Here is a 16,649-nt window from a genome sequence, read left to right as displayed (position 1 = left end):
GAAAAGAAAACTTTAGTGTTTTTAAACTTTCAGATTTCAGGTACAAAAATTTTAATTAAATGTTTCACTTAAAAATATTTAATATTTAAGAAAAAAAAACTATAGTGTTTTAAAACTTTTAATTTAAATTTCTGTACCTGAAATCTAAATGTTTCACTTAAAAGAAAAACGTTATCAGATTTTTTTTTATCTTATTGGAGTCAAACTAGGAATCAATAAGAGTCGAAATAGATAAGCAGAATCGGAATCGGATACCCAACGATACCCAACCCTTCTCGAAAGTTGGCTCTTTTGACCAGCGACCAGCCATATCACATCCAGTCTGTTACACAGCAACATGCAAAACAACACAGAGCACCTTAGCAACCACATATCAACACCTGGGGAGCCACTCAGAACACCTTAACAACTCCAGAAATTTGAACCAAAAAAAGTATGTTCACAACTTCATAAAATTAAGGTTGAACCACTAATGTCACATGGGCTATTTTAATGATGTCCTTACGACCTTTCTGGGCCTTGGTAGTTGCGTTGCTGTCTATGCAGGGTCAGAAAGCTCTCAGTTTTCATCAAAATAACTTAATTTGTATTCAAAGATAAACAAAGGTCTTACGGGTTTGGAATGATATGAGGGTGAGTAATTCATGATGGAATTTTAATTTTGGGGCGGACTATCCCTTTAAGTACACTTGCTTTATTTATTTATTCCATTTTGGTAAAATTATAGTTATTAAAATTGGTTATTTTATTAATTATGTAAGTTGCAAACCCAAATGCAGATACTCCAAAAATAATTTGGACAGTTAAAGCCACATTTTAAATAAATAAATGAGATAAAATGCAACCGCATAGCAAAAAAAACAAAAAAACAAAAACACTTTTACAACCACATGTAGTGACGTCCTGGCATCTCATGGTAGTGAGTTTTTTTCTTACAAATCTACAAATCTAATTTTCCTTGCATCCTCTTAATATTGCATGTGTACATTTGGGGATGTATATGGAACCGCAGCTCATGCCCATCTCTTTGATTGTTCTCCCCCCCCCACCCGTAAGTAAATGCTGGGGAGCTCTTTGCTGTCTTTAAGCATCTCAAGATGCTGTTTCAGCAGTATCACGGTGTAGGTGGAGGCAGATATCATAAAGCACCACTGTGATTAGCATTCTTTGTATCTCTCTTTCCCTTTAAACTCGCCCTCTTCTCCTTCTTTTGTTCTTTTCTCTCACCCTCTCGGTGTTTCTCTCTCTCCACCTTTGATGTGCCAGTTTCTTCAGCTCTGCCCTGGCCTAACACAGGCAAATCCAGGGCAGCAGGCCAACGGTAAACAGCAGCATTGTACCTACATCAATATGACAAGGCAGTTATTTGTTTACCAGCCTGGAGTTAAGCACAACAAGGCTGGTTAAATGTATCACAGGAGACCCTTATAGCCAAATAAGGCTACGGCACTTTATGCTGTAAGAAATCGTCCTGTTTTTCCTTCCTGTCTCTTGAAATTGGTGTCACTCGCATCTATTTATGTGATTACCCCCGAGCCGTGTTTGCTAAAGCACAACACAGCTTCCCCAGAGTTAACAACCAACAGTAGTTTTTTTTTACACTATCGTTTTACAATTTGCACATACTACATTTACACTCTTAAAGAGACAGTTCCCCTCAAAATGAATATTCGTTTTGAATATTTCATTTGCTCTCCTTCACATCATTCCAAACTTTTAGGACTTTCTTTATTTTGTGAACCACAAATTTAACTGTTGTCTGCATATTCAAACTTGGTATATTGTGATTGTTTTGAAGACACACAAATGTTGATGTCATGTGTAATGCTTCAGTAGACTTGGAATGGGATAATTTGGTGTGAATGCTTGGTGCTGCTTTTGAATGCTTTTCCACCACATGTCTATTGTATTTAGATGAGTTCCAACAGCGCAAACTGCTGTTCTGTGTCTTTTTGTGAATTAGCACCGTCTAGTATGCACACATGTGATATTTCACTAGCGATACAGTATTTCTGAGCAAACACATCTCAAACAACAGTGTAGCTGTATGTGTATGTCTTAATTCTGAAGTAAAGGACAGTGTTTTGGTAGAACATTCTTTGGTTTCTCACTCATATGAAAAAAATCTGTTTACTAACGCCGTTACTTTTTTCAGTAACGAGTAATCAAACTAATTACTGTTTCCCCCGTTACAACAATATTACTGTTACTGACAATAAAATGTGGCGTTACTATAATTTATTATAATATTATTATTGTATTTTTTAGTTCATCTGAATGGATGCGCAGCATACCTGTATATGACAAACCGTAAACTCCAGTGTGAAGGCACACGACTAGCCGTTGCTTTGTCTCAAACACACGCAAAGAAAGATGCAGAGTGAAAGAGACTTACATACCATGCAGAACTGACGCGCTAAACGATATTGTTTGCTGTATTTTCCTGTCAAAATAATGGAGTTCCTCTCGAATTCTTCAGCTTTCAAGAACTGCCGGTTTCTCCGGTAGTAGGCGGAACTAATGTGCAAACGGCAATCCCATTGGCTGGTGTTCACCTATTATCGTCCCTGTTTTGATTTCAGCAAATCACTTCGGGCGAATGCAGACGTGATTAATAATCATGAACCCAGCAGCTCATTAATCCTTAGTGCATTTTATATTGTTATTAGTAGTAGAAGTCGTTGTAGTTTTCTTATCTAAATTATCATAATGTCATATTATAATGCATGACTGACTGATGCTAAGTGTACTTTCAGATATTAATCTTTATATATGTATAGTAGTCAACATTTAAAGTGGATCAAAAACCTTTTATCAAAGTTGTCCTAAAACCAAAACAATGCCCATTTTTGACTTAGGGCAACTTTTTTGATCAACTTCAAATGTTGACTACTATAGTATATCAGATATATAATATTAGTAAATATTATTATAATATTAGTATGGTGAGTAAACTAAAAATGTCACTCATTTCATTAAAATTTCATTCATTTAGCCTATTTAATATTGGGGGCATCCAAGTTATTTGACATATTTGAACTTTTTTTTTTTTTTTTTTAAAGTAACACAATAGTTACTTTGCCTGGTAATTAGTTGCTTTTATAATGATGTAATTCAGTTACTATTTGTGAGAAGTAACTAGTAACTATAACTAATCACTTTTTTAAGGAACATGCCTAACAATGCACAGGAATGGAAACTCTTTCCCGTATCTTAATTTTTACTGTAGCATACTGTATATAATGTCTTAAAATCCAGTTAAAGTCTGTCCAAGAACAGTCCTGTGACAATTTGTGAAAAAATTTGACAAAATTTCAAATCATAAAACCATCCCCTTCTGTTTAGCAGTCAGATGGCAGTGCTACTCAAATTGTTCATGTGAAGAGTGAGAACACTTGCCTGGTTAGCTCACTGATTTTTCTTTTAAGCTTCCTGTCAGCTTATAAGTAACTTTATATCTTCTCCTGTTCTGCTTTACAGTTATGTCATCACATTAATGTAACAATCTGCTTTATATTACTATTATTATTTTTAAGGAAGAGTTTGTTTTTGAATGGAATTTGACACAGGTGGTCAAGAATCTCTATCAGGCCTGGCTAAAGATGGCGCTATGGAGTCTACTTCATATTAAAGTCACTGCACAGCACTTTCTTTGTTCCGTAGAAAATAAAAGAAGATATTTTGTCCATACAATGAAAGTCAACGGGCTTCGATGTTATTTGGTTCACAGTGTTCTTGAAAATATCTTCTTTTGTGTTCTGTAGAAGAAAGAAATACATAGAGGGTTGGAATGACATGAGGGTACATAAATGCTGACATATTTTTGAGTGGACTATAACTTTACATCTTCATCTTTACATGTATCGGTAGAATTTCTCAACTTACATGTATATTTGTAATATCTATAGACTAATTCATCTGTTAGAAGTGTTTTGAATTAATTCATTGATTAATGAGTGTTTTCTGTCTTTCTCCACAGATCCCCAGCTCAAGGGTATAGTGACCAGGTTATATTGCAGGCAGGGATACTACTTGCAGATGAACCCAGATGGATCTCTTGATGGGACTAAGGATGACAGTAGTAATTCTTGTGAGTTCCCTCTAATTTCATTATCATTGCACATAATGAAAACATGAATGTGTTTTAAAAGGAATGACCTCTAATTGATCATTCTGGTGTGCAAAGTGCTACACTTAACAGGTAAAGTATGCACAAATGCATATCATTACTTTTACTACACACACTTTTAAAATCCCTGTTACTGATTCATTTTCTGTAGTTATCACTGTTGCTGATATGGCAGTAGGATGGTCCTTGGGGAGATGTGTGTGCATGTGAGGTGATAACTCAGGAGGCAGTGGTGTATTATTAGCCTCTACTGGGCCTGCTTTTCAAATGCTGCAGGCCAGCTGCTTAATTTGATTTTAATATGCAGCTGTACCGACAGAGTGACACACAGAGGGCTCTCTGTCAGTCACACACTCTGAGAGAAGATGACACTTGACATTTGTGACATTAAGACGCACACCTACACAAATGCAGAGAGCAGCTGTAGAGTTGGCATGTAACAATGTATAAAAATATTGTTTGATTATTTTTAGATACAATGAATTTTACTAAAGTAATCAAAGTTTCCATAAAGTAATCAAACAACTGCAGTAACCAGATTTTCCTTTCCTAAAGGAAACTGAAGTCCTGGCAAGGCACACATTTTAGGTAATTTATATGGGCTGTTTATAAAAATTAAATAAGTTGAAAAACCCAAATATGGATAAAATATACTCCAATACACCAGAAAAATTTGGACAGTTAAGTCCACTTGCTTTGAGATACACTGCTATTCAAAAGGTTGGTATCAGTAAGATTTTTCAATGCTTTTTAAAGAATTCTCATATGCTCATCATCATTTGCTTGATCAAAAATACAGAAAAAAAATGTAATATTGTGAAGTATTATTGCAGTTTAAAATAATGTTTTTCTATTTTAATGTATTTTAAAATATAATTATTCCTGTGATGGAAAGATGAATTTTCATCAGCCTTTACTCCAGTCTTCACTGTCACATTATCTTTTAGAAATCATTCTAATATGTTGATTTATTACTTTAATTATTAATGTTGGAAACAGTTGCGCTGTGATTCTGCAGCATTTATTCAAAATATAAATCTTTTCTAACAATATAAGCCAATATAAGCTATCACTTTTTATCAATTTAACACATCTTTGGTGAATAAAAGTATTCATTTTTTTCAAAATAAGAAAGAATAAAATGTACTGACCACATACGTTTAAATGGTAGTGTATATTGTTACAAAAGATTTGTATTATAAATAAATGCTGTTCTTTTTAACTTTTAATTTATTGAAGAATCCTGAAAAAAATGTTTCACAGGATCCAGCAAAATATTAAGCAGCACAAGTATTTTCAACATTGATAATAAATGAATTAGAAATCAGCATATTAGAATAATTTCTGAAGGATCATGTGACACTGAACACTGGAGTAATGATGAAAAAAAAATATATATATATGCACTACTGTTCAAAAGTTTGGGGTCAGTACATTTTTATTGTTTCTTTTTTTTTTTTTTTTTTTAAGAAATTAATACTTTTATTCACCAAGGATGTATTAAGTTTATAATTAAAAGTTTATTAAAAGTTAATAATAAATAATTTACATTGTTATAAAATATTTATATTTTGAATAAACACTGTACTTTTTAAACTTGTTATTCATGAAAGAATCCTGAAAAAAAAAAAAAACAGGTTCCAAAAAATATTTGGCAGCACAACTGTTGATATTATCCAACATTGATCATTCTAATAATAAATCCGCATATTAGAATGATTTCTGAAGGATCATGTGACACTTAAGACTGGAGTAACAGCTGATAAAAATTCAGCTTTTCATCACAGGAATAAATTCTATTTTAAAGTATGTTAAAATAAAAAACATTATTTTATATTGTAAAAACATTTTGCAATATTACTGTTTTTTTCTATATTTTTAATCAAATAAATGCAGCCTTGATGAGCATAAGAGACTTCTTTAAAGACTATTACAAGTCTTACTGACCCCAAACTTTTGAACGGTAGTGTATATATATATATATATATATATATATATATATATATATAGGTGCAGTTATAGTTATTAAAATTGGTTATTTAGATTCATTCTGAGTTGCAAACTAAAACGTAAATACTTAATAAATATTTGGACAGTTTTGAACAATTAAGCCACATGTAAAATGAAAAAATAAGATAACAAAATGTCAAACCAGGTGTGATCTGCAAACAAATAATTTGGGACCTTTTCTTTGAACTAACATCTTTGTCAGACATCTATTACTTGATCAGTTTATTTTGTGTGAAAATGCTTGTGCTATCTTGAAAAAAATTCAAATTGCTTGATTATTTTAAAAGTAAAAATTAGGGCTGTCGAATGATTAATTGCGATCAATCGCATATGAAATAAAAGTTTGAGTTTGCCTAATAAACGTGTGTGTACCGTGTGTAACTCTTATGTATATATAAATACACAGATTAAAGTATATATTTAAGAGAAATATGTTATTTATGTACAGATTTTTTTTTATTTATATATAATATAAATTATAATAAATACATATACTTGTAAATATTTCTTAATTATATACATGAATGTGTTTGTATTTATATACACATAATAATTACACACAGTACACACACATACATTAGGCAAACTCAATCTTTTATTTTGTGTGCGATTAATTGCAATTAATCGTTTGACAGCCCTAGTAAAAATATAGTTATTAATATTAGGTATTTATATAAAGTCTGTAAGTTGCAAACCCAAATATAGAAAGAGAGATGGAGAGAGAAACAGAGGCGAAGAAAAAGAATGAAAGAGCATGAAATTGCATTCAATATCATGCTCTCTTTGGAAGACAAGGATGCAAAGTCCATTTTGTGCCCTTGTAAGAATCTGTTCCAGCGTGCCCGTGGAGCACTTCAAGAAACTCACTTTGATGTAACCGTCCCACTCATATTTTGCCACACCAGAGTCTTCCAGACCAGGGCTTTTCTGAAATCATTTTCATTCAAGCACCCCGGGAGCTCTGCCAATTACCAGTGAGTTGAAGTGAGTTCATTACACTGTAGGTTTAAATCACCCCTTTGGATGCACTTAGTGTCACCAGCTAGGCTGTTACTCCCCTCCAGTACAAACAATGGCCGTTACCTAACAAGACCGAAGAGCTGCTCCAACAACAAAAGATCCATTAAATCTGCCACGCACTACTACTGCCTCCAATCGCTAGCCTTCTATGCTCCAGCTTGTAGCGCCAGGCTTCTGTTGCTGCCCACTGGGCATAAAAACAATTATTCTACATAATATGAGGCCTCCATTCAATTTCTGTGTATCAGTTTTTATGCTTCACACTATCCCTGTTTATGCACTCTGTGGAGTGTGGCCCGTGTTCAGTTTATGGGTTGAGATTTGAAGCCCATTGCTTATCATTCTAATTCCATTTTAGTGACGCTTGCTATTATTATTGGGGTTAGAGGTTTACCCTACATCCTAATTATTCTTACTGCATAACAACATTCAAAAACACTAGAGCAACCACATACTGAACTCACATTCAGAGCTGGGCAGATTACTTACAAATTGTAAACCATTACTGATCCCAAATTACATGACAAATTGTAGTTAGTAACGTAATCCATTACATTACACATTTAAGGTAATAGAATTTGACTGCTTTTAGATTACTTTGTTTATCACATTGATTCAGATAGGATAATCTTGTGCCATATTGACATACATTTCTCACAAAGAGTGAGAAAATATATTCCATTAGTTGTTATTAACAACATGAAGTGCATTAAACATTATATTACATCAAAGTTTCTGAACAGAGGGACACTTTTATTTGTCTACCTGCATGTCATGTGACCATTAACCAACGTAAGACACCCGTTTACATGCAAAAGTGCTAATTAATAATTAAAATATTTATTTTAAAATCTTTGGTACCTCAAATAAATTTAAAAAATTAGGTGAAAGAGGTTCAGATGACAAAAAAGTTTGGGAATCCCTGCATTAATTGTTCATAAAAAATAGCAAGAATTTATGCATTTTAAAGTGCTTGAAAGACAAAAGCCTTTTTAAAGACATTAATACAGGCTTAAATAACATACTGACTGATAATTTAAATAAAATTAATTAGATGATCGGATGTGTTAAAACACTTCTTACACCTGAAATGTTTTTTGTAAATCCAAAAATTCTGTCTAGTGACTGGTCTTTGTGTAAATGTGCACAGAACTGCAAGACTTTCTGTGTGTATATAAGCAGTAGGCTATTTTAGAAAGGAACATTTAAAAAATGGAAAAGAGGGATTAAGAAGAATCAATAAATTATGAGGAATTTATTGCTATTGTGCAAATAATATGTAAACATGTAATCAATAAAAATATAAATGTAATTTAATCTAATTACAAGTAACTTTTAAAGGAATCTGATTTTGTTTTGTTTTAATTTTTAAAAATTTGACATTTCCTCAGTTCTTCTTTTAGATATGACTTGTTGAATTTTGTATCAGTGGAGAAGTCACGTTTGTTAACCCCTGTATTCTCTTTACAGCGTTGTTCAACCTCATCCCTGTGGGCCTTCGGGTCGTTGCTATTCAGTCTGTGAAGACGGGCTTGTACATCGCCATGAATGGAGAAGGCCATCTGTACACATCAGTGAGTACACAGTCATATACTTGGGATAAAAATTCTAACAATTCCAACAATTCTCTGTTCCAGAACCCAGTGATTTACTGTCTACATAAGCAGCAGTGTCCTGCTGTAATACCTGACTGATGACTCGACTGTGTATGGGAGAACTGATACACAACTGATTCCAAAACAGTTCGACATTAGCATATTGCAACACTTTACATTATTTAATAGCCATAAAAATACATAGCACACAAATATTGGGTAAAAAAGTAAATTGTGTTTTATAAGAAAACTCACTTGGTTCTGAAACAGGTTTTGGTTGAATTTTAAATCTACCGTAGTTCAACTTAGAAACATCATGACTTTGTGATCCTGAACACATACAAAATCTGCAATCGCTCGCAGTATCAGTCAGTGGTTCACTCTCAGATGTCGGCATGGCCATCTCATTTACAATGACGCATCAGCTCAGGCTCAAAGCTGATACCCTCTTCGCTACTGCTTTATACCCTTTCACCTAAGAGAAATATTCTCTCTGCAGGTAAAAGATGAGTCATTGTGACCACCACAGATTTTTGGGCAGAACGTCTTGTGATCTATTATTTCATTCTGTAAAACCTGATATTGCACTAACACGCAGAAGTCGCATCTATCCACACAGGTATACGGGTAGCTGAGAGAAGTTAAATAGAAACGTTTTTACATGCCAGAAATCATAATGGAGCTATAATACATAATAGAGCATGCCTCTGTTATGGTTTTAGTTTTAAATGCAAACCACAATTATGCACACCCACATGTGCATTAGTGGTTTTATCAAGACCTGTTGCTGAGACATTTGTGCTGCATTAAAGTCGTGTTCATGTTTACCATCAAACATTACATTTAGCCCACAGTGCAACGTATCCACCTTGAGCAGATGGTCATTAATTACTGGCAACCATGGCAATCAGTGAGGTGTTACCTTTCCTCTCTGCTGCTGGACTTTATTGACAGAGCACTGCACAGTACAAATTCATCTTTTCCATGAGCACTTGAGTGAATCGCAATACATATCTCCAACAGTATTGGAACTATTATAGCACTTCTTACGTTGCTACTTCCTTAGAATAAATCACTCGATATAGGCACAATCAAGGATTTTTTAAAATCAAATACTCAAATAAAATCGAGGAATGATTGCTGCCCTAATGATTACATTTTAATTTAATTTTTAATTTACATTTAGCAGACATTTTTATTCAAAACGACTTTTGCATTTAAGAAATGTCCAAATATTAAATATTAAGTGGAAATTTGAATTAAATGTTGTCAATATTAAACAAGGATTAGGTCGCGATGTAAAGTGTAAAACAATCGTCAGGCCGTTGGTGCCCATTGCAGTCATTTGATATAATGCGTAATGTACATTAGCTCTATTGTTTATAATACAATATGTATTTTAACAGTTTTGTTCAGTAAAACCATATGATTACTTGCTTTTTATACTTTATTATTATTGCCTCATTGCTATTATATATTTATTTTAAGTAGGGCTGTCAAACGATTAATCGTGATTAATCGCATACAAAATAAAAGTTTGAGTTTGCCTAATATGTGTGTACTGTGTGTAATTATTATGTATATATAAATGCAAAGACATTTATGTATATATTTAAGGAATATTTACATGTATATGTATTTATTATCATTTTTATATAATTTATATGTAAATAAAAATATTTATATACAATAAATATATACATAAATGTGTTTGTATTTATATATACATAATAATTACACACACATTACAGTACACACACATATATTAGGCAAAATCAAACTTTTATTTTGTATGTGATTAACCGTGATTAATCGTTTGATAGCCCTAATTTTAAGTCATTTTAAAGGCTATTGTTCACTTTATTACTACAAAAAAGTTATTATAATTATCTGATTACTCAATTAATGTATTTTGTATATTTGTTAATATTAATAAATAATTAAATGTAATAGTTAACACATACATATAACTTAGCATACAGAGAAAGGGAGATGTGAGACAACCTCCAAAAGTGTTTTGACAACTTTGGACATTTAAGACACACTTGAAATGAATCGATTTAACTGCTTAAGATGAAATGTCAAACCCACTTGAAAAACCCACTTGTGTTACCATAAATTCCGCTTGCATATGATACATATTTTATGTTGCCCTATGTGTTTTAAGAGTGTCTAAAGTGTATGTGCCTCATACATGTTTCCAATTATACAGGTGTTTTTAGTGCTTGACATTAGTTTTAAAATAATGGTTATATGGACTAGAAATGTTGATATGCAGAAGCTGTTTCTTTCCTAGTAACAAGCTAAAACTTCAGCCACAGCTGACCCAGCATATTTCACTGGGGAGTCTTATACAATGACAGTCTTTCTCGGTTCTAATGGGCTTACTAATCAACTCTATGGATGCGCCCACACACTCTCTCAGCTTTCTATCACTGCTTCTTTTCTGCTCTCTCTGTTCCTGTGTGAATGACTCAGGTAATAGCAGAGAAAGCTCCCCTCCTTTTTCTCTGTCTGCTCTCTGAGGTTTGTACATTCATTTGTCATTATTCCTATTTTCTATGAGAATGTGCAGTTATTACATGACCCTCCATCCATTAGAGGCCATTTTTCATTAGCGAATAAAATAAGCGCACTTATCCTGTAGATGCCCTCAGATTTTTATTAAAAATGACATTTAATTCTAGCACTACAGCAAACATGAGTTTAACCATTTTAAACCATTTTGAAGAGCTTCATAGAGTTTATAGTTTTTGCTAAATTAAATTAATAAAATAATAAATGGAATTAATAGTATGTGCATCATTTTGGAATGGAAAATACACCAGAATGAGATTTATTATTATTCTGAGACCACTAAAACTGGTCTTCTGTGGCTAAAATGAGTTTTGTGTCCATTTCTCTCATTCCAACTTTTTATTGTATCACAGATTAATGACATTTTATAGTGTACGATCAATCGTTACTCATTTGCCTTCATCAGTCAAACACAAATGAAGGCACGCTGACGGCCCACTTTGATTAGTTGATCTCTATTCTCTCTTAGAGTCGGGCTGAGAGAATACGATAGTCCCGTTGAATAGAGCAGAATTCCATTAAGAAGCTCTAGCACTGCATCCTGGTCTTTTGTCTGTCAGGCCTTTTTTTTTTTTGTACAGCGCGGGAGTACAAGTGACCCGATAGTATCGAAACATCCTGGAGTCTCTGCACAATAGACTCATGCCTGGGAGAAGAGAAAGACTTCAATAATCTTCCATTTTTCAATCCCTCTCTTTTGTTCAAAGGGCTCAAACTCTGCTTTCCTCTCAGCCGTTGATGTTCATAGGCTGATTCATCCTTTGGAATAATAATCAAGCTCCTTTTCTGGGTGGCTGCAGGTGTGACAGTTTTGCAGTTTAATAAATACAAAACAGCATTGCTCTGAAAAGCAAACATACTTGTCTGCTTGAGTGAATGAGACATTTGCATGTAACCATTAAACAATTGGCAAAGAACATCTGAAAGAAAAAAATAATTTAGTCGCTCTATGAAGTTATATGGCCGGGTGATTTGGCTTTTCATGGCACTCTGGCTCTCTTCAAAACTGTTTGTTCTCCTCTATGGGTTGAAGAGGTCTATAGCTTTATCGCCCTGCCACACTTGTTAGAGCTACCTTTCATGAGTGTTAGATTGACTCTTCACATCAGTAGACTGGCCCCTGTAGGCTTACATCCCTTTGGTGCTTTGTGGTTTGAACTATTGCTACCAGAGGTTGCTTACAAAGCTCAGTTCACTATAGAGCCAATTTGATTTGTTAAGTATTTGATTTATTTTCTGAACACTTACCACATGATGCAGCCACAGGACTGTACAGTAATGAATAAATCTTATTGTGGATCTTTTTGGCATATTTCTAAGTGATAGAGCTTTTAGGCCTATGCATGAACAATCACATCTGTCATCTCCCAACATAATAACAATATTTCTGCTCACTTGATGTTTCTCTACAGTACTCAGTGCGACCATTTCAGTCGCGTTTGCGATGGAAAACTAATGTGTGAGACTATGAAAAAATATTTGGGAGCACCAGTGCAACTGACGCAATCAGCACATTTGTGTTTGCGCTGAGGGGAGCTTCAAAGGTTTCTATGTGTTTTTGCAACGTTGAGTAATGCATCACAGACATATCTCACAAATCCTTTCATAAAGTATAGAGAGAGTGTAAATAAGAGATTCATTGTGCAGTGTAGAGAGCTACGTTGATTATAATGGAACTTTGTGAGATCACGATGAACTAAGATGAGTGACAGCTTTTAATGATTTTTAAAGGATTTTGTAAATGAGATATCGATTTAATACAACAGTCAAATAAACATTAAGTGACATTGTCTGATTATAACACTATTGCCTGATTTTGCTCTATTTCGTCAAGTCACAACTGAGCTGCTACACATCTCCATTAAAACACAGCAGTGTTTTGTTTATGAATGAGCGTGCATTTTTTTTAAGGAATCTAGTGAGTCAATAATTCAATTTCATATTAATAAAGACAGTCACTTGCTTTACTCCTGAATGAATCAGTCATTTGAACAAATCAAATGAATGAATGATTCAGTAATTAAATCAGTGACTTGCCAGTGCCTACTGCCAGTGGTAGTTTTTTAAAGTATCTTTTCAGTTATTTAAATCATTCAGTATTTCTGTATTCAAAATTTAATATTTAAAACACTGATCTCAATATGAATTTGATTGCACTCATGCCAACTCTGAGCCTCATTAAACATGAAAACACACCTACAAGCCACTTTAGTGTTCTTCTGTGCCACTTCTGTAGTACAGATTAATTTTGTTAATACTGATTTCATTTGATTGGTATCTTATTGTACTTGTTCTTATTCTGTTGTTTTAATTAGAAATTGTAAAAAGCTTATGAAATATATATATATATATATATATATATTAAAAATTGACAGAAAAGATGACATACTTTTAATAAAGTTAGAAAAATGCCATTACAAAGGTAAAAACAAAATTCCCCTGTAAATCACTTTAAGAAGTCAAATATCACCTCGTAATGGGAAGGCTAATTTTTGATCAGATTTTTTGATTATTGATTAGAATTTGCCCCTGAAATTTTGACTGTGCTGCTAAAGTTTTTAAGGTAGGAGCACAAGTACTCCTAAAGAAAAAAATAAGCGTAGAGCCCTGGTACTTGTAATCTCATTAAGTGTTGGTGGTGTATAATAAAAACAATCAAATCATTCCATGTTTCCTGCTATGAGTTTGCTGTTTGCCAGGCTAAACATATATGTTGGTTAAAGATAAGAACTTGTCTTACAGCATATTTTTGTGCAGTAATCTCATATCTAACCAGAGGTTTCACATAACCTGTCCAGTCAGAGATAAGCACTGTCCAATCCCTGCCCTCCCACTGACGGTCACTGCCTGACGAATGTAAGATTATCAGCAGCGTTAAAACTAATAAAATACCATCACGATTTTTAGACACATTTATTCCTGTAGTAAGGGGCACGTTTCTCCAGAAAACTCTGGCCAAAAAAACAACCTGAGGATATAAGCTGTAACCAACAAGATATGAGCGAGTTCATCCCATGGCATTTCTCAGTGATGGCAGATGGCTCAGTCTGATTATATTCTCAAGTGTTTATTATTCTCACCCTCATGTCTAAATCTTCCTACACATTTTTTTATTTGTTTGTTTTGTTTGAACAAGCAACCAAAATCACAGAGCATAATATTTTATGATGAAACGCCTTATTAAATGGAATATGCAAAAATGCTTTAGCTTTGATTATTTGCAACAAATTTGCATCTTAAATGCGAATCGTGATGAGAACCTGTTGGGTTTTTTTAAATAAGCTTCACCAACCTGTGCTACGTGAATATAGAGGCAGCAGCGGGAGGAACCAGGGACTGGTGAGAAACCATCTTCATGCATTAATGAACAATAAGGTCAAAGCTACAAGCTGGCTTGAAAAATACACTAGAATCAGGGGACAAGTCGTCTATAAATAGGTCTATTTTCATTCTGTTAAGATGAATAATACCACAATTACAATTATGTCTTTTTCTATTATTGTCATTTGGCCTATATATAGTCCATTGTGCAGGCAATTAAATTTTGAATGGAGAGTCACTAAGCATAAGCACTTTTGCAACACAGCCCAGGGGTCAACGACAAGATGTCCGTTCTACAGAGAGCAGGCTAGCTTACCTAGGAAGCAGTGCAGTCATTTAAAGGCGGATGGAGGTGTTGTGTGAAAGCCCAGTCGTAGGGTTAATGGAGCCCAACCAGCGAGATGGAGCTTGGCGCACTGATAAAGTTTCCCTCTGCCAGCTTGTGCAGCAGAGAGGGGTCTTATTTGGAAATACATAGGCAAAACAAGGTCAGGTGACTAATGGAGGCAAAAGCAATTTCTCTGTCAGACAGCATCTAAATGGAATCCTTTGCCTGCTCCCCGACAGTGGCATTACAGCCATGCCAGTTTTGTCTCTTTTAGGCCGGCCATATCTTAAGGCAAGTTTGGCCACGTTTTCAATTTACATGAATTTTTGTCATCTGTTTTCAGCCATGTAATGACTTTATGAGCTTTGGAACACAAGCTGGGAACACAAAAGGGCTTTATGGACTGAAGCATATGGTTGTCTGCTTTTGCAATATTTATAGCTCTATAAGGTGCTTTGGTTCTTCCTGAGTTTTGCAGTGTTGGCCTGACACATCCCATAGGGAAAAAAAAAATCATAAATGTATCTATAAGTTGCTCCCCTTTAGGGTTGGAAGTTGAAAGACGTCTTTTATGCTTGCCCAAGGATACATTTATTTGATCAAAAATATAGTAGAAACAGTAATATTGTGAAACTTATTGCAATTTAAAATTGCTGTTTTCTATTTTAATATATTTCAAAATGTAATTTGTTCCTGTGATGGAAAAGCTGAATTTTCAGCAACCATTACTTCAGTCTTCAGTGTCACATGATCCCTCAGAAATCATTGTAATATGCTGATTTGGTCCTCAAGAAAGATTTCTGATTATTATAAATTTTGAAAACAGCTGTAATTAGTGATGTATCAAAATCTCACGATATGATAATTGTGATGTGAAGTCCATGATATGATATTTGAAAATGAATAATAATAAAATTTTGTATATTTTAAAGTTAAATTATTCTGTCTAATGCACTTTGAGTGTTCAAAATTAAGAGCTCCAACCCATGTTCTAAACTAAATAAAACTATAAAACTTAAACAGTAAAATACATGAAAATGAATATTATTAGTTATATTACTTTTGCTTTGCACTACAGTAGGGAAATTACTTCTTTCCTAATTTCTAAACTTGAAAAAGATGAATTTTGAATTTGAACTGCATTTAAACCGCTCACTGTCAGCAATTCATACTGCACTTTTAAGCTTTTATTTTGAAGGAAAACTCCAGCTTCAGTTAAAAACAGGCTTACAAAAATGTGTCTCATTACAAATCTAGTGAAATGCTATGATCGTCTGCTGCAAAAATAAAGATGGTGACCTTTGCATTCCCAAACTCACAGCACATGCAATAAACAAGTTCACTGCATTCATTCACAATGAATGGGTCAACAACAAACACTGGATCATGAGATGAACGGAGGTGTGTGCTTCGGTTTGCCTTTAAAACGCTTTTGCCTTTTGGTTTTAGTTTGTTTGACAGATACTGTACCAAAGCACAATGGCCCAAAACACAACTTTACAGACCATTTATGTTAGAATAAGAAGTTTAAATATAGTTAAAATACGACACTTTTTGTTCAGAGACCTATTGTTTCATATTGTCATGTTACCACGAGAATATCGCTATTGTGATATCATGATATTGATAATATTGTTACGTCCCTAGTTGTAATGCTTAAAGAGGTAGT

General features: G+C 33.8%; 1 protein-coding gene across 3 annotated transcripts in view; it reads left to right on the top strand.

The window, feature by feature from the left end:
• fgf14 (fibroblast growth factor 14) overlaps nt 1–16,649 on the top strand; it is a 143,277-nt gene that overhangs the window by 97,872 nt on the left and 28,756 nt on the right. For all 3 annotated transcript variants that reach the window (XM_051118990.1, XM_051118991.1, XM_051118989.1), the window contains exons 2-3: nt 3,980–4,090; nt 8,630–8,733. In XM_051118990.1, the coding sequence (XP_050974947.1) occupies nt 3,980–4,090; nt 8,630–8,733 (215 nt within the window). The remainder of the gene's footprint in view (nt 1–3,979; nt 4,091–8,629; nt 8,734–16,649) is intronic.

This window comes from Labeo rohita, chromosome 9, assembly GCF_022985175.1.
Source record: "Labeo rohita strain BAU-BD-2019 chromosome 9, IGBB_LRoh.1.0, whole genome shotgun sequence".
NCBI lineage: Eukaryota > Metazoa > Chordata > Actinopteri > Cypriniformes > Cyprinidae > Labeo > Labeo rohita.
The sequence above is the reverse complement of the archived record's forward strand: the minus strand, read 5'-3'. Positions and strand labels throughout refer to the sequence as shown.